Raw genomic sequence first — 22,553 nt, 5'->3', positions numbered from 1 at the left:
GCATAGGGAACAAAGGAGAAAGAATGTCCTTTTTTGGACACATTGAGTTTTTTTAAATCTATAGGAGGGGCAGCTAGGTAACATAGTAGATAAAGCATTGGCCAGATAGAGTGAGGACTTCAGTTCCAATCTAGTCTCAGACAATTAATAGATATATGACCCTGAGCAAGTCACTTAACTCATTAGAGAGAGAGAGAGAGAGAGAGAGAGAGAGAGAGAGAGAGAGAGAGAGAGAGAGAGAGAGAGAGAGAGAATATGTTACATGCTCAAGTGGCACAACACTCAGGTGGTATAAAAAAGATTTATATTCTCTTTTGCTGTCAATCAGCCAAGCTCTAGATAGCAAGATATTTTATGTTCTTCATAAAAACCAAGTCCCTGGTTGTGTCATATTCCCCTACAGTCCTTCCCAGGGAATCTGGACCTGGCAGAACATTATCAGTGTATTGGAGGATGAATCCAAATTTATAAACAAGAGAGCCATTCATTCATTCTCCGGGTAATTATTGAACATTAGCTAGGTGCCCAGCATGAAGTAAGTGCTGAGAGAAAAAGAAAGAATAGTATTTGAAAATGACCTTGAAAGGAGATACAACCCACACAGAAAGAAAGCCAAGTAACCTCATAAAGGAAGTTAGCAAATGGTACTTCAACACTACAGGCACCAAGGGACTGAGAGAGGAGCATAAGAAGTAGGAATGCTCCTCAGTAATATGTCTCTGGAGTTAAGTCCTTAACCTACTTTCCTGTCTTTGACAAATCAAGGTCTTGGGGCTTCAGTTTCCTCATCAATAAAATGGCATGGGTGATTTTGAGTCCTTCTCCCAACTAATATCCTACAACTCAAGTCAGATCTTAGAACTAATGGTTACGAAGAATCAGATTGCAGCTCTGGATAAGGAAAAACCTCAAATATTACTTGGCATGTTGCCCCTCCCTGGAGATTCCCAAGCAGGGGGGAGAGGAACACTTATGAGTTATGTCTAATAAGGAATTCTTGTTAAGTTTCATATGGATTAAATGATCACTGGAACTCTTTCTGACTCTGAGACTTTGTGAGCTGCTGGCAATATGGCATACAGCAACATAAAAAAGAAAATGGTGAGTGCCTCCCTTCCTACAGAGCATGGGATCAACAAGACTTGGTATTTTTCCCCTTTAGCAGATGTGTGACTCAGCAATCTCAAGTTTCTCTGTTAGACAGAACTTCGATAATGAGGAACTTGGAGCCATCATCTGGGAGAGGAAATAAAAAGTCATGAAGAGTTATCAGAGCTGCAAAGGAGGCTGACAATCTCACTCTGACCAGTGAGTCATTGCTAATGTCTGATCTCCAAATTGCTATTGACCTAAGCTTAAAACTAGAGGCTCAGCCTATGATTTTAGTCATTGGCAATGTAAAGAACAATGGTAACACTTTGAACTCAATGTCTTGACAAGAAAAGCCATTAGGAGAAATTAGACAGAGTGTGCTAGTGTGGGTTCAATGCTGGACTTGAGCTTAGGAAAACCTAGAGTCAAATGCTACTTTTTACACTTGATAGCTCTGTGACCTTGGGTAATCCATTAATAAGCATTCATTAAGCACCTACAGTATGAGACATAGAGTGTGCTATTGTGGGTTCAATTGAGCTCAGGAAAACCTAGGATCAAATGCTACTTCTTACACTTGATAACTCTGTGACTTTAGGCAATCCATTAATAATCATTTATTAAGCACCTATAGTATGTTAGGTACAAGCATAAGGGTGGAAATGGGGATTGGGGAAAATAGTGAACGGCTTTAAAAGCTAACAGAAAAGTTAATATTGGATTCTAGTCACCAGAGGAAGCCATGGAATTTACTGAATATGGGACTTTCACAGTCAGAACTGTGCTTATAGTAAATCACTTTGGCAGCTGTGTGAAAGATGGACTGAAATGATGAGATACATAAGGAAAGGAGACTAATTAAAATGATGTAATACTCCAAGTTTCCTTTTTAAGTCCCAAATAAAATCCCACCTTCCCCAAACCCTTCCTTCAGTCAATTATTTCCTATTTACCCTGTCTATGGCCTGCTTTGCATATACTTGCTTGCAAATTGTCTCCCCTCATCATTAGATTGTAAAGTCCTTGAAGGCAGGGACTGGGTTTTTTTTTGGCAGGGAGCCTCTTTTTGTATCCCCAGGATTTAGCACAGTGTGCTGCCCATAATAACCACTTAGTAAATGTTTGCTGGTTGATTGGTTAATTTAGTTGGAGGTGATTTATAAGTCCCAACTAAGGTTTGAGTGTGTGAATAGACAGAATGGGTTATATGTGAAAGATGGTGCAGAAATCAAATTAGCAAGTCCCTTCCTTCCCTTCTCAGAAGCTTGGTTTCCTTGTGTATAAAATGACATATAAAGCCTATAAATATCTTTTCATTCATTCAAGATCTTTAAAAATTGGTGTAGAAGAAGAAACAGCCTTGAGTGTTTTGGTGAGTCAGTGGAACAAAATGCCTCAAATCACAGCACCAAGGGAAGCTCCTCAAGTTCACTCTGACTGTATGACCTTAAGGAAATTTCTCAATCCCTACAGTCCTCAATTCACTCTCCTCCATAAGATAAAGTGGTTGAACTACATGACCTCTTAGGTCCCACCCAGTTCTGAATATATAATCCCATGATGTCTTGTTTCAACTAGATTATAAACTTCCTTTAGGGAAGAGGTTTTTTTTCATTTCTCTCCTTTTCCCTCCATTTCCCTTCTTCCTAAAGAGTGGCTATTACTCTATTCAACACATAAATCAGTCTTATTTAATGTTGCTAATTGACCAGCTGTTTTGTACTTTTTTTTTTTTCCCGATTGGAAGAATTCTTTCTTTCTTTTTTTTCTTCTCATATTTACAGAGTAAAAAGTCATTTTTATTTCCACCCCCATTATCCTAGTTGAGGTTCTTTCTTCCTGGTCCAGCTCTGAACTATTACAACAGACTCTAACTTGTCTAGCTAAGATCCTGCCAAGTTAATATTCAAATCAACCCACAAAAATTTATTAAGTGCTTACTATGCCAGGTATTATGATAAGCTGTGATAAGTTGTACAAAAGGAGTAAAAGATAGTCCCTGCCCTCAAAGAATGCACAAGTGGGAGAGCCAACAACTATATATAAAGCAACCTATATATAGAATATAAAGGAACTCACTAACAAAGAAAGGTTGAGAAAGGCTTTCTGTAGAAGACAGAATTTTAGTTGGGATTTAAAAGGAAGTCAGAGAGATCAGTAGGCAGAGTAGAGAAGGGAGAGCTTTTACTACCTTCCTTTCTATCCTATTCGCAACTATAAGCCCTGAAAGAGAAGAGAATGATTACCTACTATAGTTATAAAATTTGTCTGATATTCTTGTTGATAACTTGAATGAAAGCACATAAATGTGCCAATGATACAAAATTGAAAAGGATGACCAATACATTAGATGAAAGAATTGAGGCTTCAAAAAGTATATTACAGACAATAACAATGGGCTAGATTTAATAACATTGCATTTGATAGAAATAAAATATTATGTCTTCATATATATATATATATATATATATATATATATATATGGAGAGAGAGAGAGAGAGAGAGAGAGAGAGAGAGAGAGAGAGAGAGAGAGAGAGAGAGAGAGAGAGAGAGTATTTAACTTATACTTTAACATATTTAACATGTATTGGTCTACCTGCCATCTGGGGGAAGGGGTGGGGGGGGAAGGAGGGGAAAAGTTGGAACAAAAGGTTTTGCAATTGTCAATGTTGAAAAATTACCTATGCATATATCCTGTAAATAAAAAGCTATAATAAAAAAAAGGAAAAAAAAATTATGTCCTACATTCAGGTACAAAAAAAGTGAACTATATAAGTGTAGGATAGGGATGATGTATCTAGAAGGGGAGGGAAAGGTCATATGAAACACCTAGGGCTTCTAAGAGACAGAAAGATCAAGAATCAACATTTTTTGACGTAACAGAAAGGAAAAAATAATAACCTAAAGTTAATTTTTGGCTGTATTTAACAGAGGTATCATTGGAAACTTTGTTAACAGAACTGTGTTAACAAAACATTACTTTGAGGCAGGTAAATGACCCAGTGAATAGAAAGCCCTTGACCTGAGTCAAGAAGGCCCAGGTTCAAATTCAGCCTCAGACTTTTTTTTTTCATGTTTGTTCAACAGATAAATCACTTAACTACTCAGATTTCCACATGAGCCTGTTTCCTCGGTAATAAAATGAAATAATAAAAGTATCTATATCTCAGAATTATTATGAGGATAAAATGAGATATCTTTTAAGTGCTTTGCAAGCTCTGAAATACTGTATTAATTCCAGTTATCATTATTATTAAAGTAAAATTAAATTATTAATTTGAATTAAATTTATTAAACTAAATTAAACATTAAAATTTATTAAAATAAAGTATTATTAAAGGTAAGACTCTACCCATCAAAAGTATCCCATTTCTTTTAGACATCATATTTTAGGGAGGACACAGGGCATACTATCCAAGGGAAGGTGATGGAACTGGAGGCAATATCACACAAAGACCAGCTGAGGTCATTTAACGGGAAGGAAAGATTTTAGGGGTACCAGTGAGGGAGGTAGGGCAGCTACCTTCCAGTACTAAAAGTGCTCTTATAGGAAATGGATTTGACCAGTTCTGCTTGATCCAAAGGACAAATCTGAGAATAATGAAGTTGTGGAGAGGCAGATTTTGGCTCAATCCACAGAGAAATTAACAGTTAAAGTTATCCAAAAATGAACTGGTTTTGCCTTAAAAGTCCAGATAGTCTTCGAAGGAAATCCAGATGCCCATTTATCAGAGAGGTAGGAGTTGAATTATGTGGTCTCTGGATTCTTTTTTATCCTGAGATTTCTTAATTCTATGGATGGATGAAATATCCAAAATCAACCATTCCATCAAAAGGCTTTCTGGTTAACTGAGATTATAGACCAAGTAAATGAGCTCAATCCATCTAAAAATCAGTGCTAGTGAATGTTCTCTAGGGAAAACTACAATTCTTATCTAAGGCCTCAAGGGAGCTCTGATGTTATAACCTTGGAAAAATTATGATAAAAAGCAGGACAGATTCAGGATCTTTTTAACTTCAACATTTTAACTGAAAAGATATAATTTATGTGTACCTTACACTGGTATTATTTCCACATCTGTACACTTTCCTTTTCCTCATAAATCCTAAAAAAAAAAAATTCTTATTGTCTGCATTATGTGGAGATAGACCAGTAGGCTGAAAAATGGGAGATAATGCTAAGGATATCAACAGAAGAGAACTGAGGCAGCAGGACTGGTGAATAGTGTTAAGTTTGAAAAGTCTTGGAAGCCCAGTCTAAACCAAACTAGCACAGGTTTCTGGGGCCAGTTAACAAGCATTTAGGAAGTACCTACTGTGTGCCAGGCACTGTGCTATAAAGAAAGGCAAAAAATAGTCTCTGATCTCTAGAGCTAAAGTTATAGTACCTGTGAGTTAGGGTTCAAAGATCAGGATCAACTGAAGAGAAGAGAAATATAAAAGCCTTGGGGGTGAAAGAAAAGCACCCTGAGCTGCTCCAATTAGAGGGAATCTTAAGATCTGAGCTGGATCCTTCAGAGGAATTCTACTCAAGATAAAATCCAAAGTTTTTGCCTTTATCAAGAACTGTCCCCAGTTTACTTCTTCCAACCTATTACTGTGAGACAAGAAAATCTATGTGGACTATATGAGCCCCCAAATGGCCCTCATTTTGTACCCTGAACACTCTATTGTATTGCTACCATCATACTTTTACTCCCACTTGCCTGGAATATCTTTGTTCTTACTCAGTAGCCCAAATCAAAATCCATCATTTCCTTGAACCCAAAAATATCTCAATCCTGTCTGACTATTCTCTTTGAAATCCCAAGCCATTCCTTCAGAAATTATTCTATGCTTTACACATTTTCTTCCTCTCTTATATCTCCCTTATCCCAGAGCCTGACAGTGTTGTAACACAATAGCTATTCAATAAATATTAATATTAATAAATGAAGACCACTCCTTTGCCTCATCATGGTAAAGAAGTGATCCCGAAGATTTGACAAGGGAATATAATATTTGATATATTTCTACCAATCTGTGAAATCAGAAAAGTTTATCACCTGGAGGTTCACTACCACATGTGAAGTTTTCTGTTGTTGTTCTTACCACAGCAACTCCTGAATATCATCCACTAAAGCATAAAAGATAAAAGAGCTGCAATCCACATGAGTGGAATGAGTACCCACACAGATGGAATCATATACCTCTTGAAATATTGAAGATCATGGTATCATGGTCTCTTTTTTTGTTCCCCAGACAATCTTAGTAAGTACATTTAGTTTTCACATGATTTCACCAAGCAGAGGCTCAAATTTGTGGACAAGTAAGCATAGAACAATTGGTTTTCTAGGTAGATTTTGCTCAGTGTGCCAGGCTAGCTGCTCCCAAGAAAAAGGAGGTCTTATGGGTTACAGCAGCTGTCTCTCAGGCTACCCACTATTTCCTATGGCCTGACCTGAGCCACTGAAGCCTTAATATGCCCTTACTCCAAATAATATAACTAGTTCAACAGGCTAAGGACTTTCCTTCAGTTGCCCAAGAATTCTGTATTGCACTACAACCACAAAGCATGTCTCTGGTTCTTTGGCATATTAGACAGGTTTCCCAAACCCACCTTTCTCCTACAATTTAACCTCAGTAGCAGGATGCCAGGCCCAGGCCTCTGGCCACTGCAATCATCCTTCCAATCATCCCCACTACAACATCAAACAGATGTGGTAGCTAATTATAGACCTTGACCCGCTTGCTACTGAGACTCAGCTCCACCCTAAAGTAAAGCATGAGGTGAGTTAAAGTGGTTTTAGTTTAAGTTTTCTTTCATATTTTCAGTCCCTTAACCATTATCTTCTTCAGTTTGCTCATCTATAAAAATAGGGATAATTTGAAGATCAAATGAGATAACCTATATAAAGGACTTTGCAACCTTAAAGCATAATAGAAATACTATTATTATTAGGCAATGACCATATGAAAGGGCAGCTGGGAAATTCAATGGATAGAGTCCCCAGTCTCAAGTCTTCCTGAGTTCATATCTGTCCTTACACACTTACTAGCTATGTGACTCTGGATAAATAACATAACTCTGTCTGCCTCAGATTGCTCATCTGTAAAATGAGCTGGAGAAAGAAAAGGCAAATTGCTCCAATATCTCTGCCAAGAAACCCCCAAATGGGGTCACAACCCCCACAATGGAGCTGGGCATAATTGAAATAAATCAACAATCACCTCCATATAAAAATCTGTACATCAAATAGTTCAAAATACTTTCTGAGGGAAGAAGCCTCAGAATATATGAAGATCAACACAACAACATATTTTTCCATGTCATTTTCATGTTTATTTTTGTTGTTTTGGTTTGGTTTGGTTTTTTAAATCCTTAGCTTATTCAACTACCTTTTTCTCTAACCTTGACTCCAAATGTCATTTGGCTTTTTACAAAAATCAAATCCACCCTCAGAAGATAAAGATTTGTCAACAGTAAGGATACTCAAAAGAATAAGCTGCAGACTGAAGACCATTTCAAAAAGAAAGCTCCCCAAGTGTTTTGAGCATTACTTAATTAATGATATTGGTTCCTAAGGCAACTGCTTTAAAGAGAACACCACACAGATATATATTAGGTATATTTATTTAAAAATCAATTAGATTGCTTTAAAGTCAGTCACACCTTTTATACAAGACCAAAAAAAGGACACTCAGTCTAAGTCAGCTCAGTTTCCCAAGTAACTTCCCTGAATGAGTGGGCTCCAATCTCAACAACAACAAAAAAAAAAAAAAAAAAGGAAAAAAAGAAAAGAAAAATGGGGTGGGGGAAGGGGAAGAGCTAATCCTGGAGAAGATGAGTTCATAGCACGCTCTTTATACATGAAAACACAACGTACTTATCTTTCCATTACAGTTGGGAGTAAGAGTCAAGAAACCTGAAAAGTTAAGAAGCTTATAGCAAAAAATAGTATTTGGAATGAATAGAACCACTGGAATGATTATTTTTCTACACTCATGACTGTGTGACTTTTGGGCCAGTCTACTTGACCGTCTTGATTTCAATCTCTCCATCACTGAAATGAAGAGATAGGCCCAACTGGTCCATCTCCTCAGTTCTAGATATATGGTGTTCAATCTATGACTTTCATTAACCTCAGCACCATTTTTTAAAAAATCCTAATGAAAGGAGAAATTCTTTATCAACAATTTTAATGTAAACAATATGACATGACATAAATAAGGATGATAGAATCTCAAGGGATCTCAGATACAGTTTGGTTCTTAAGTTTATCAATTTTCTTTTGCTTTTGTTTTTCAAGTACATATAAAGAAAAGAAAAGAGGGAATAGGAATCTGGGGAAACCTAAATTTTTGTAGCTGGTGAGATCAAATGATTAATTATTTTATTAGGAAAAGAGTTTATTATGGAAATATTTATCAGGAAAGAGTATAAAATTAAATCAGCCTGGTTGCTCTTGAGGAATCTTATGGAAAGCTGCCTTAAAAGAGCCCTGAATTAAAACCATCCTCTTTGGGCTATATGATACATCATTATTTTATTTTTGATTTTCATAGACCTCACTCCTACAGTTATAGGTACAGGTCACAAATACTCCCAATTACAAGTCATACTGTTATCAAAAATGTTCCAATAAAGTGTCCAATACAACCCATCTCCATGGCTGGAGGAAAAAAAAGAAACTACGAAACTTTTCAAGAGCTGGTCTGGTATTGTATTGGCAAACACTAGTAATCCCTGCTTCTGAAGAGGCTGAGGCTAGTGGATTACTTGAGCTCTGGAGCTCTGAGCTGCATTAGGAATAAAACCTATTGCTAAATCCAACATGATATGATGAGCCCCGTGGGTGTTAGGAAAGGGGAAGGAAGGGACATTGGCCAGACTGACCAAGAAGGGTAAAACTAGCCAAGGTTGAAAATGAACCAAGTCAAATCTTTTTGTTAATTAGTTGTAAATTAAGCCAAGGAGTGGCCAATATACTTTTAGCTGAAGTGAGATAGGCAGACACAATCTCTTAAGAAAAAAAAAGTGACCTAGTCCTAGTGGAAGGGGGTCAAAAACAGGCTCTTTGTATGGGAAAACATAATTATTTCACCATTAAAGTTGAGAGTAAGAGCCACAAAAAAGAAGTTAAAAATCTCAGATTCCACATGGAAGGAAAAAATTAAGTAAAATGAATAAAACCATCCAAGAAAAAAAGTCGAGTTTCTGTAGATGTCTTTCTTACCATCTAAACCCCTCATTTGGAACTCCATTCATTTACTGTCAGCTTGACCTTTACTAAATATACTCTTACATATAATATGTCTTATCTCCCTAACTGGACTGCAGTCCTAAAAATTCAATTCCATAAGTTTTTAAAATTAAAACATAATAGAATTCCACACAAGGTAGAGTCCCTGTAAAAGATTTACAGGAGAATAAGGACACAAATTGAACAGAATGCCAGGGTGGGGCTATATGTTTGGAGGGAGCACCTACCTTGCTAAGATCATAAATCTAACTAGGTCTCTACCTAAGTATTTTCTAAAGTGCCCAGAATATGATGGATATTTCCAAAAAGAACTGCTGACCCAGAGATTGAAATTCCTAAACACATGCTCAGAAATGAAGGTTCCCCCCCCCATATTCTGGGAGCTGAGGGATAACCCTAAAAGAGTTCTTAGGATCGAGAGTATCTGTGAGCTATGGAAAAAAGAGAACGAATGTGGGTAAAAGAAAGATCTCCAAAAGGGGAGGGGAAAAAAGAGGGAGGGAAAGAATTTGGAACTGAAAATTTTAAATGATTTTTTTTAAAAAGATCTCTAAAATAGTGCAATATGGACTCCCCAATCCTCTCTTTTAAATCAAATATTAAATGCCTAACAGGGCTATCTTCTGAAGGGGAACAATATGAGTACAACATATACAAAGAAAAGCAAATACAAGGCAGGGGAGGAACACTACACAATATTTGGAGGAGTCACAGAAGGCTTCCTGTAAAAGGTAGAAACTGAGTTGAGACTTGAAGGAAAATAGCCTGAAATTTTACTCCAATCTGCTCTAAGGCTGCAAAAACCAGCAAAATAAAATAAAAATAAAATCACATGAGGGGAAAGGGAGACTACATAAATCTATACTCCCAAACCAGGAAGAGATGAATTGAAATGACCTTGACAATGAAAGTGAAAGCACCTGGTCTGTCTAAATCCAGAAGAAGCACCTTAATAGTGTGGTCAACACTGGAGGCAAAATTAAGTAAATAAACACAAAAAACCACATAGAGAAGTCTGTTCATCAATGTAGTTACAGCACAAGTTATGTGTTTATAGGAAACAGAGCACCAGAGCGAGCTAATATGTTATCTGTCACTAGACTCACAGGAGACATTAATCTTTCTCTCAGTGGAAAAACATTGTTTCCAAATGAATACCTCTTCCCACTCTAGGAAAAAAAATTAATTCCAAAATAAAAAGAGTAAACTTGGAAAAAGGAAAAGAATACAATCAAGTGACTTTTTTATACTTTTCCACAATATTCACTTCAAAAGAAAGGATCCAATCCAGAAAGGAATTAACATTTATAAAGTGTCATGGGCAAAACTATCTTCAAAACTAGATAAAAAAATAGTGAGACAAAATAAGTATATATATTTGGTTACTTATAAATTATACACATTTACTATTATGACACATTATTCATTGGACATCTTCTTAAATTTACACCAAAAATGGAAGTTTAAAAAGAATTATAAAAAAATCAAATAATATTTGCTCCTGAATGGATGCCCATCAGTTGAAGAATGGCTGAATAAGTTATAGTAGATGAATGTTATGGAATAGTATTGTTCTATAAGAAACAATCCATAGGATGATTTTTGGGGAATTACATGAACTGATGCTGAGTGAAGTGAGTAGAACCAAGAGAACATTGTACACAACAATATTATGAGATGGTCAATTCTGATGGATGTGATTCTTTTCAACAATGAGGTAATTCAGATCAATTCCAGTAGACTTATGGCTTTCCTTTGCATCCAGAAAAAGGACTGTATGGACTGAATGTGGATCACAACATAGTATTTCACCTTTTTTGTTGTTGTTTGCTTGCTTTTTGTTTTTTCTCATTTTTTGATCTGATTTTTCTTGTGCAGCATATTAATTGTGGAAATATGAATAGGAGAATTGCACATGTTTAACTTATATTGGATTACTTGCTGTCAGAAGGGAGGTGGTATGCGAAGGAAAAGAAAAAATTGGAACACAAAATTTTGTAAGGGTGAATGTTGACACTATCTATGCATTTATTTTGAAAATAAAAAGCTAAATAATAATAATAATATGTGATCCTAGACTAAATAGTCACTGAGGGAAAGAGGAATATAATATAACCTCATTTTAAGAAAATCCTTTGGCAACAATGAGAAGGATGGATTAGAAAGGGGAAAATCTTGAGACTGGGACACTTCTGCACCAGAAAGCTACTGTAATAGTCAACACTAGAGATGAGGAGGTTTTGAATTAGGGTAGTGACCCATAAAAGGAAAGAAGAGGATATATATGAGATGTTGAAGAATCAACAAGATTCTGTAATTGAATGGATAGGGAGTGTGGAAGGAGAGATGTAGTACATAATATATCAGTCTCCAAAGTGAGTGTTTTGAAGGTAAATATATTCAAATTTAGCTCTCCATAGGATTTCCTAAAAGTAAACCATCCTCAATTTTTCAGTATTCCTTTCCTTCCTAATAATCATCCCAAGTTTCTGCCTAGCAATAATACTATTGCCCAATAAAGACATTTCTTCATGACTGTCTTTAACCCAACAATTAAAGAAAAAGCATATTTGCCTATTTGCACATGGTACTTTCTATAATTAATTCAAAGATTAATATGAAATCAGTCTGTCCTCAAGCTTACATTCCAGAAATGGGCTTTCCACTATGCCTTTAAAGTAAAATACAACTCTTCAGCATGGCATTTAAAGATTTCTATTAAAGTTCAGAGCCTATCTCCTATACAAGGATTTTCCTGGTACCATCCAGTTGTTAGCATTTTCTTTCTCTTGAAATTACTTTTTATTTACTAACTTATGTGTATGCAATGTCTCCATCTCACCCCTAGTAGAATATAAACTTCTAGAAGGCAGGGATTTTTTTGTTTGTTTGTTTTGTATTCCCCAAAGCTTGCAAAATAGTAACTTTACACATTAAACTTATTAATATTTGTTAGGTTACTGAATTATAGAATGTGGAATCTTAGAAATCATTCTATATTTTACAGATGAGAGAGGCTCCGTCTAGAAATTACCTTGCTCAAAGTCTCACAAATAATCTCTGGTACACAAAGAATAGATCTCAGTTTTTCTCCTCAAAATTGGAGTGCCCACTATGTACTCAGTGCCTTAGAAGACAAGAAATATTCTCTCTAATCCTAAAGCTTAACACCAGATATAAGGCACAAGACTAAGGTGGGAATACTAGATCAACATGCATATAAAAAGCATTTTTCTTTAAAATTCAGTAAGCTCTGTTTAGATTACTTACTGTCTCAGGGAAGAAAATGGAAAGGAAGAAAGGGATAGAATTTGAAACTTAAAACTTTTTTAAATTATTAAAGATTGTTTTTACATGTAATTGGGGGGGGGAGTATTTTTTAAAAGAAAAATTTAAAAGCCTATATAAAGTATCATAGCTTCAAGAGGAATGGGTGACCCTTTTATCACAGTAGACATTCCAAGAGATGTTGAAAATGGTCCAGATAGATTTAAAATCCACACAAGGAAATGCAAAGGCTACACTCAACAGGACTCACTGTAAGGGTAATGCATGCTGGTAGAAAATGCCTGAACTGCTCTGGCCCCCAATGGGCACTTACCTTGCTGGTGGTATAGTCTTAAATAGCTAAAAGCCAGATGCTCTGGAGCTTCAAAGGAAACAAGATGTTGCATGTGAAAGAAACCAGAAGTATCACAAGATAACAATTATTCCCAGGAGACAGAGTTATAGGGATTGAAACAGTTTTCTGCTCAGATTATAACTGTTTAAAGAAATTATTTCTTAAAAATAAAATATGTTCTTATGATAAGATAGTACCAAAGCTGGGCTTAATAAATATAACATTTTCTATCCTGAAACAAAAAACTAAAAATTTGAAGCAATTAATTGTGAGATACATTAAGAAGTACCTATCACTTGGCTAACTTTTCAGCTCCTATCTCCAGGCCTTTTACACTAGCTTTTCCTCTTATATAGAATGCACTTCAGGCAACTATTGAACACAGTAGATCCAATTCTGTACTAAAGTCAGAAAAATCTCAGTTGAAATCCAGCCTCAGAGATTTACTAGATGTGTGACCCTGAGCAAGTCACTTAATCTCTGTATATTTCCATTTACTTATTTACAAAATGAGGATAATTTACAGCACCTACCTCCCAGGACTGTTATAAGGATCAAATGAGATAAATACTTGTCAAACATTTTGCAAATCTTAAAGCAAGATACAAATGCAAGACATAAAACAATTCTCATCGTTAACATCATTATTAAGTGGCTGAGCATTTAATCACTATTCCTGGGACCACCAACTTAGATTGTAAAAATCAGTCATAACATAACAGGAAGAAAAGAAAATTCAGAAGAGCTTGAACAAAAAGTGAATAGATATAACTCACAAGAAAACATCAGGCTGTGGCAAATTTCATAATATTGTAATGATGATCAACTACAAAAGATTTGACTACTTTGATGAGTATAATTATCCAAGAAAATCCAAAGGACCCATGATGAAAAATGCCACCATCTCCAAAGAGAAATCTGATGAATGCTGATGCAGATTGAAGGATTTTTTTTCTCACTTCCTTTATGTTACTTGCCTTTTATAGTTTTCTTTTTCTTTTTTCTGCTATGGCTAATATGAAAATATTTTGCATGACTTCACATGTATAATTAATATCATATTGCTTGCCTTGTCAATGGGTGGGGAAAGGGAAGGATTGAGGAAAGGAGAGAATTTAGATCTCAAATTAAAAAAAAAAAAAATATATCTATACAGTACCTTAAGTGAATCTGAAGTTTTCAGCATTTAAAAATATTCAGAAATTATAACCCATTTCATTGCATAGATCATAGAAGGTAAGAGTAAGAAGGGGATTTATCCAAAGGCTCCTGTCTTTTTGTTGCTGTTGCTGAGGCATTTGGGATTAAGTGACTTGCCCAGGGTCACTCAGCTAGGAAGTGTTAAGTGTCTGAGACCAGATTTGAACTCAGGTCCTCCTGGTGCTAAATCTACTGCACCACCTAGCTGCCCTGCCTTGGCTTTATAGATAAGAGCATTCAGGTTCAAAGTTTGTTAGGGGTAGCTACTTCTTATCCAATGGAAGTTCTTACTATACAGTAGATCTAAATTGTCATAATTAGTAAATTCTCTTTAGGCCTCTCTCAGTAACAGAATCTGGGCTGCACTGACCATGGGTCTGACTCAGGATGATAATTCCTGTGTTCTACTGATGTTGAGAAAGCCAGTTCTACAAGAAGGATTTGTGTATGCCCACAATTAGGCAAAAAGTTCCAGTTTTCCATGTAAGAGACATTCCATATAATATTAGCGGTTTAAACTGTCATACTTCCATCTTTACCAATCTCATCAAAAATATATTTCAGAAAGAGACCCCATAATTTTCACTGTAAAGGAGATTATCAAGAGGGAAGTTCTAACTTTCATGTAACAATGCCCCCCTTTCCAAAGCAGAAGTGGTGTTTAAGTCTATGCTGGTATGTTCAATAAGCCAAAAGCAGCCTATATGGGATGGTATTCTTGAAATCCAAGGCCAAATAAGCTTGCCAGTTTCAGACAGCTGATAATGCTGTATATATCACTGACTGCAGCAAGGGAAGCAGGAGCACCTGGCAGGGGAACAACTCAGTTCTAAATTTTCCCAGGTCTACCAGCCTTCAAAATCACTTCAACATGTGAAAATAGTTAAACCACTTTCAGAGTTGCTACAGACATTATTGTCTTCAATTAACAAATATCTATGGAAGAAAGTATAGAATAGTGAAAAGAGTACGAGGTTTTGAAATTAGGGATAAGGAGGATGCTTATTTGCCGTTTCAGCATTAGCAAGTCATCTAACGTCTAAATCTCAATTTCTTCATCTATTACATGGGGATAATAATGTCTGTACAACTGGAAATAATAATACAATACAGCAATAATGCCCTAACACCAACCTCACAAAATTGATGGTGGTTTAAAGTGCTTTTTTTAGGCCTTGAGATAATTTGAGGTAAGAAGACAACTCCAGTCCACAAAGAGCTCACAATCTAATAGAGGGATAGAACATATACACAAAAAAAGGATGATACTAGGAAAAGTGGGGTGGGGAGAACACTAATACCTAAGAGAATAAAGGAAGTCTCCATAGAGCAAATGGACTTTGAACTGAGATTTGAAGAAAGATAAATAAATGAAGTTATTATTATTAAGGCAACTAAGTGATGAAACAGCATCCTGGACATGAAGTCCAGGACACCTGAATTCAAATGGAACTTCAGATATTTATTAGCCATGTAACCGTGAATAAGTCATTTAGTCTCTGCCTGCCTCAGGCTCCTCACTGTAAAATTGGAACAATAATAGTACATAACTCCCAGGCTTGTTTTAAGGATATAATGAGATAATATTAGTAAAGAGCTTTAGAATTCTTAAATGCTATATAAAAATATGACAAATTTATGTATAAAATATCATTGTTAATCATCTTTTACATTCACTAGAGAAGCTCAAAGTTGTCGTGTGTGTATGTGTGTGTGTGTGTGTGTGTGTGTGTGTGTGTGTGTGTGTGTGTGTGTATGTATAAAGGGGCTACAGATTTAGACAGTGAAATAGCCAGGAAAAGCTTCTCTAAGAAAGGATTTGATTTGATCCTTAAAGGCATAAACAATAAGGTAGGTAGAAGGAAAGAGACATTCCTGACCAAGAGAACATTAGAAACCACAGGATTTTAGATCTTAGAAAGAACCTAAGCCAGCCCCTCAGATTACAGATGAAGAAATTAAGGTCCAGAGAACTTAAGTAATTCCTTCAAAGTGACACAGTTAATAAATAATGATGTCTAATAAATAAAGTAAAAAAAATAAATTAGAGGTGAAGTACATCTAAATCCAAATTCAGTACACATTGCACACTGCTTTTCAGAGGACTAAAGGTACAGGGGTGGGAAGAATGATGATAGCAACTTCAGAGAATTATGAATCTGCAGGACAATTTCTACAAGAACCTAGGAATCCCTTCCTTTTCCCCTCCCTGCCCAAGACACAAAAAAGAAATCACAAGCAGTTCTACAAAGTCCCTGCTGCCACCTTCTGAATGGTCCGGGAAAGCTACCTAGCAAAATGAAACTGACACCACAATGGTACATGAGGAGGAAGACAGGATCCAAGGTGCTGAAGCCTTTTGGAGCTTACTACTCAACAAATACCGCCTGCCAATGAACCCGGCACTGGTACAGAATACAGAATAGAATCATGGCTGCAGATGTCACTGGAAACCCCAAGGAGCACCAGCTCTCCTTCCCTAGGGTTTCTCAGGACAGTTCTGGGCAAGGAACTACAGCATGAAGTAAAATGGGGATGGGGACTCCTTCGAGACAACCATCTCAAGACACACATTAGACCAGAGAAGCTGACACAACATTGATAAGGACCAGAAGACCTTTTGGCACTCCCCTGCTACCCAGGTGACCTTCAAGCATGGCGGAAGCCTGAATTTGAATGGCCAACCAGTATCACTGCAGCCATCACTTATCCTTAGCTGCCAGGTCTTGGGAAAAGAAGCTATTTTCAAAATGCAAATGGCAAAGTCAGGACATATTTGTACATTATTACAGCCTGTATTGGGGTAAAAGGGAAGAGGGAAGAGCAAGGTTTTGATTTAACCCTGCAGTCTTAACAATTGAAGTCCCAAAAGCCTGCCTATGAATTAGCTCTCCCAAAGCATGGAAAATAGCCAGGAAGAAACTTTCCCATTCTTGAATGGATCCTGCCATTCCCTTCCCTTTTCCAATGAGATTCTAGCCTCTTAGAGAACAAGTACTAAATATCTTAGGCTACTTTGTCTTTCCCTAGAACCTAGTGGATATAAAAGATACACAAGAATAATAGCTGATATTTACAATGTTTTAAGATCTTCAAGGTATTTTACAAATGTTATCTCATTTGACCTTCACTAAGACCCAGGGAGGGAGGAGCTGTTATTATTCTGTGCTCTTTGGAGAAGTAATGTCTTTGAATCTACACTCCAGTTCCATTCTTTAGCCAACTGGATACTTAAATGCATGGGCATCTGGTGGCCAAAGAGGTCAGTTGCCCAACTCTTCAAGACCCCAATTTTCTTGGAGTAGTTTACCAATTTCCTTCTCTTGCTCATTTTACAGATGAAGAGACTTAGCCCAGGGTCACATAGCTAGTGTCCGAGGTAAAATTTGAATTCAGGATGATGTCTTCCTGATTCCAGGCCTAGAGTTCCTGAGTCCACTGAGCCACCTAGTTGCCCCCAAAAGAGTACCTTGACAGACTAACAAATGCAGCTAGTAATTCACTAAGGTTTGTGACCTAGACACCCAAAGTCTGCCTTAGCTGATAGACAACAAATACTAAAAGATATCTTGATCTTATTTCATAGAATCATAGGCTTGCAGTTAGAAAAACTTTAGGAGCCATCCACTCTGTCCTCTACTTGAGTAAGAATCCTATGCCTAATAAAAGGTCATCTAGCCTTCATATGAAGTGATGAGGAACCCACTAGACATCCCAAAGCAGCCCATGCCACTTTGAGAAAATTAGGATTTTCTTTCCTTTACACAGAGCCTAAATCTGTTTCTCTGTAATTTCTATTACTTAACTAGTACCTACTGTTTCTACTACCTAATACCTTGCCAATGAACCAGGCACTGATAGAGAATACAGAATATAATAGCTGCAGATATCACTAGAAATTCCAAGGTGCGCCAGCTCCTTGAGGTCAGCTCCCCTCATGAGCACCAGATCCCCTTTGTAGCTAAGAACAATCTATCCTCTCTTCTACATAAGAATGCTTCAAATATTTGAGGATATCTATGACTTGCCAAGAAATCTTTTCTCCACATTGAATATCTCCAGTTCTTTCCATCAGTCCTGGATCAGTTCTACCTGGGACTATATAAATATGTAGATTTCCTTTCTTCTTTATATCCTGTGTACTAAACTTTCACTCTCAGAGCAAAACCTTTGCCCTTCTTATTAGATCATCTTGTGAGGATTTCTCCTTTTCGACCTAATAATGCAGGGGCTCCATCCACTCTCCTTTAGTGTGAAAACACACACACACACACATACTACCAGAAATCCTAGAATACAAATGCCTCCTTCATCCCCCCAGGTCAATGACAAAGAGAGTACATATTGGATCCTTTAGAGAAGAAAGTGAGATCTCCAAGCCCCCCCCCCTCCCAATTCTCTATCTTCTTGTTTCCTACTTAGGATCCAGTGCAGACTACTCAGAGAAAAGAATTAAAAGAATCTTTCCAATCTATCATCCATTCTACCTTTCAGTAAAAGCAATGGAAAACATTGGAAAGAGGGGAAAACTGCCCCCAAAGAAATTTCCTTAACTATGTCCAAACAAAATGAAATCTTGGCCATAAAAAGAAATCACACCTTTACAGTGAAGGGAATCTGCTCGAGTCCAAGTCACAAGAAAAAAACAAAAACAAAAAATCCTTATACAGCACATCCTAAGGACCTGAGCAAGTCTATTCTGGGAGAAGACAGATGTTTCTCAGGCTTCAGGATTCCATAGAAGACAGAGCCAGAGTTAAGACCAGGCCATCAGGCTGTTTGCTATAGCTAACCCAACAAAACCAATAATTCAGCTCTGTTCTTGAATAAAGACTATGATTGGGACCGGAGGAAGAAAAACATTACCATCATCATCAGAGTGCTGCTGCAAGAAATTATTTTTTAAAAAAAAGGAAGAAAGAAAGAAAAAGATGATTAAAGTCTCCAGCAAACCCAACAGATCTGGAAAACTCAGAAAAAGTATCAGGACAAGTGAAGACCCAGTTCACACAATTGACCTGGGGTAAGGGTTCACAGGTTAAAACATGTCAGTATCTCTTGCATAGATCACAAAGGAAGAAGAATACAAAGGAGCACTCTGGCATTTTGCTGGTTTGACAGGAGCTGTAAGGAACAATGGGGGGGAAGGAGAAAGGATTTACTTTTTACTTCTGACTTCTCAGATCGTTAGGCACATAGTAGGCACCTGAATACTTGCCAAACCCAACCTTGTCTCCCACAGGGAAAGAAATGGAAGCTCTGGCTACTGACAAAGATAGAATGAAATTCAACAAACTGGACTGAAGATCAATAAGTGAGAAACCTCTTTCCCTTGTAGAAATCCCATCACTGGAGGCACTGCCAAACATTTCCTGGGGGTATCACTGTACTCTAAGAAATTTTTCACCTAGTCTTTACCTACACCCAAGGAAAGGGCCATGAATCTGTAGAGATGATGAAGGAAGGGGGAGAATGATTGCTCTGAAACAGGGAAATAAGATGATTGAAAACTCCAGTTATTCTCCCCAAGGCAGCATAGTCTCCAAATGAACAAATCGAGTGCCCCCACCAACCCACCCCCACCTTTTTTTCCTTCTTTCTTTTTAATCAATGGTATCAGCAAACGGGCAGAAAGTCAGGGAAGATCTTTCACAGCTTCAAAACTGAGTTAACCCTTAAGAAGTAGCTGGGAGATATGACGAGCTCAAAAGCTCAGCGACAGAAGTGGGGAGGGAGAAGCCCAGAACCTTATAGTAGGAAAAGAAGCAATTTCCTCCTTCAGGAAGTATGTGTTTCCCTTTTGAAAGTCCTTCCTCCAAGCACCTCTCTCTCATCGGAGCCCGGTAGGTAAATAACCCCAGAAGCCTTCACCGCCTGGCAGGTACCTAGGCAGCTAATGGGTCTGGTGGTCGGGTCGCAAAGGAAGGGGACCCTAAGAGGAGCAGGGCACGGTGAGGGGGGGGGGGCGGCGGGAGAGAGGCGCTAATCTGCAGTCTCCACTTTGCAGGAGCTGCCATTCTCAGGAATAGGGCTGGGTGGGAGCCGAAGTGACATCTCTCAAACTTTACAGCGGAAAGTTCCCAGTCCTGGGTGGAAGCCAGCCAGTTGTTATGCAGGAAAGTCACAACCCCTCTCCCGCCCCCCGCCGCCCACACACCAGCCTCCCCTCCAAACCACAGGTGGGCCTCCATAGATTGGTTCTCCCATCACATGCCCCGAGTTCCAACCCCCCAGCCGGTAGCCCGCACTCCCACCACTGCTCCAAGCCCTCACCTTGGCCTCAAAGCAGATGCCATGCTGGAAGGCGTCCTCGTTATGGAGGGGGATCCGCAGGTCGTGCCCATCGTCCACCAGGTTGTACTTGGTTTTGCTGGGCATAGTGACCCCAGAGAGGAGGAGGGGGCTGCAGGGAGGAGGCGGTCCTTCTCCTCCGGCTAGGTGGGCTGCGGCAGGGTAGGGGGCCGAAGCGAGGAGAGCTCCGGGAATAGGGGGCGCCCAGCGCCCAGAGCCCGAGCCGGGCGAGCCGCGGGCGCCCTAGCCCTGCGGCACCGAGCTGCGCCCTGCGCTGGGGGAGCCGAGTCCTGGAGCTGCGCGGGGAGCAGACTAGGAACCCGAGAGGGAGTAGGACGAGACGGTGGCGGCGGCGGCGGCGGTCGATCCCGGCGACAGGAGCGGCAGCGCCGGGGCCATGCAATTCCTGCTGGGGAACAGGAGCTGGAGGACTGGGACTGGGACTGGGACGAAGAGGAGGAGGAGGAGGAAGAAGAGGAGGAGGAGGAGGAAGAAGAAGAGGAGGAGCAGCGGCAGCAGCAGGCGGGAGCGGGGTCCGCGCGGAGCCCCCAAGGCTGGGGGAGGGGAGGACACAGACCCACCCCTCGGGCAGCGGGAGCCGGACGCAGATGCTGCCCGGGATCGGAGACTGGGACAAGGAAGGCGAGGAGGAGGAGGAGCAGGAGCAGGAGGCGGAGGCGGAGGCGGCGGCGCGGGCGCCTGTCACCGAGACGAGACGCGGGATCTGCCACCCAGCCAGGCGAGCCGAGCCGAGCCGAGCCGCTCCTCCCGCGCGGGGCGGGCCCCGGGCCGCGGCTCCTCCCGCGGGGGCGGGCTGCCGAGAGCCGGGCGGCCCCGCCCCCGCCCCGGGCTCTCCAGGCCAGCGGCGGCCTGGGCTGGGCCGCGCTGGGCAGGTGAAAGTCCCCGCGGAAGCTCCGAACCCTACTCAGGGACCAGCCCTGGGGTGGGGTGAAGTGCCCACTCGGTCCGAGCCGCCCCGAGCCCAGCAGGGCAGGTGCGGAGCCACCTTCCCCAAGAACTTCTTCCCTGCCTGGGCAAAGATGAGGAGGGCTCTAAGAAGGGGCTGAGGTTGGGCTGTGGAGGGCTTTAGAAGGGGCGGGGGAACAAACATCTATTAAGCACCCATTTAAGCGGGTCTACCAAGCGCTTTGCAAATATTATTTTATTGAGCCTCAGAACAACCCTGGTAGGTAGGTAGGTGTTTTTATTATTCCTATTTTACAGTTGGTGGAACTGAGGTTGTCAGAAGGTAAATGTTTTGCCCAGGGATAAGACAGCTAATAAACTCCCGAAGTTAGGTTTTGAGGAGAAGGGGTAAGAGAGGCCAAGAGACAAAGAAGGGAAATCGAAGAAGAATGATATTGAGTGAGAGGAAAAGAGGGAAGGAAAGGGAGGGGAAACAGCAGAGAGAACAAGGAGGAGGAGAGAGAGGGAGTGAGGGAAAGAGGGAAGAAGGAGAGAGGAAGGAGGAGGAGGAGGAGGGAGAGTGAGAATGCTATATATTAATATGTAGGATATACAAGGTATCCCCAAACTCGTAATGCACTTTCAAATTTTAATAACACTAGTTCTTAGCTGCGCTTATCAGGGAAAATAGGATTTAGAACTTTAAAAGTTTAAAGCTGCATTAAGATTTTTGGGACACACTTTATTAAACCATGAATACCTTTGATGGTCCCCACTATGAAGGGAATCATAAATTGTCTTCACATATCTGGGGGAAAAAAAAGTTCCTCTTCTTCGGAAAGCTAATATCTCTAGCTAACTTCTCTAGCTAACTTCTGCTCCCTCCTCCCAAACCTTATCCCATTAATTACTTCTCATTAATTCCTCTCTGCCTACTCCTCATGCATCTATCTACAACCGTAGTCCAGGACTCCCTCTACTTACATTAAAAAATAAATATAAACCCCTTGGGAGGAATTGCACCATGAGCTGGAAAGATAAGGACCTTGAAACTTCAGGATCCAAGTTGAATTCTGACTCTTACTTATGACCTGTGTAACTTTGAACAAGTAACTTAATTTCTCAGGGCCTTTGTTTCCTCTTAAGTAAAATGAGACATCTGACCAAATACATTTCAAGGTTCTTCTTAGTTATAGATC

The 22,553-nt window shown here is 39.3% G+C and overlaps 1 protein-coding gene across 2 annotated transcripts in view; it reads right to left on the bottom strand.

Moving 5' to 3' along the window:
• Positions 1-21,205, bottom strand: part of LOC141541874 (carboxyl-terminal PDZ ligand of neuronal nitric oxide synthase protein-like) — a 363,206-nt gene extending 342,001 nt beyond the window's left edge. For both annotated transcript variants that reach the window (XM_074266450.1, XM_074266451.1), the window contains exon 1: positions 20,431-21,205. In XM_074266450.1, the coding sequence (XP_074122551.1) occupies positions 20,431-20,535 (105 nt within the window). In that variant the 5' untranslated portion in view covers positions 20,536-21,205. The remainder of the gene's footprint in view (positions 1-20,430) is intronic.
• Positions 21,206-22,553: the final 1,348 nt, after the last annotated feature.

Source organism: Sminthopsis crassicaudata, chromosome 4 (assembly GCF_048593235.1).
Source record: "Sminthopsis crassicaudata isolate SCR6 chromosome 4, ASM4859323v1, whole genome shotgun sequence".
NCBI classification, from domain to species: domain Eukaryota; kingdom Metazoa; phylum Chordata; class Mammalia; order Dasyuromorphia; family Dasyuridae; genus Sminthopsis; species Sminthopsis crassicaudata.
Note: the sequence above shows the minus strand (reverse complement) of the source record. Positions and strands in the feature narration are given on the sequence as shown.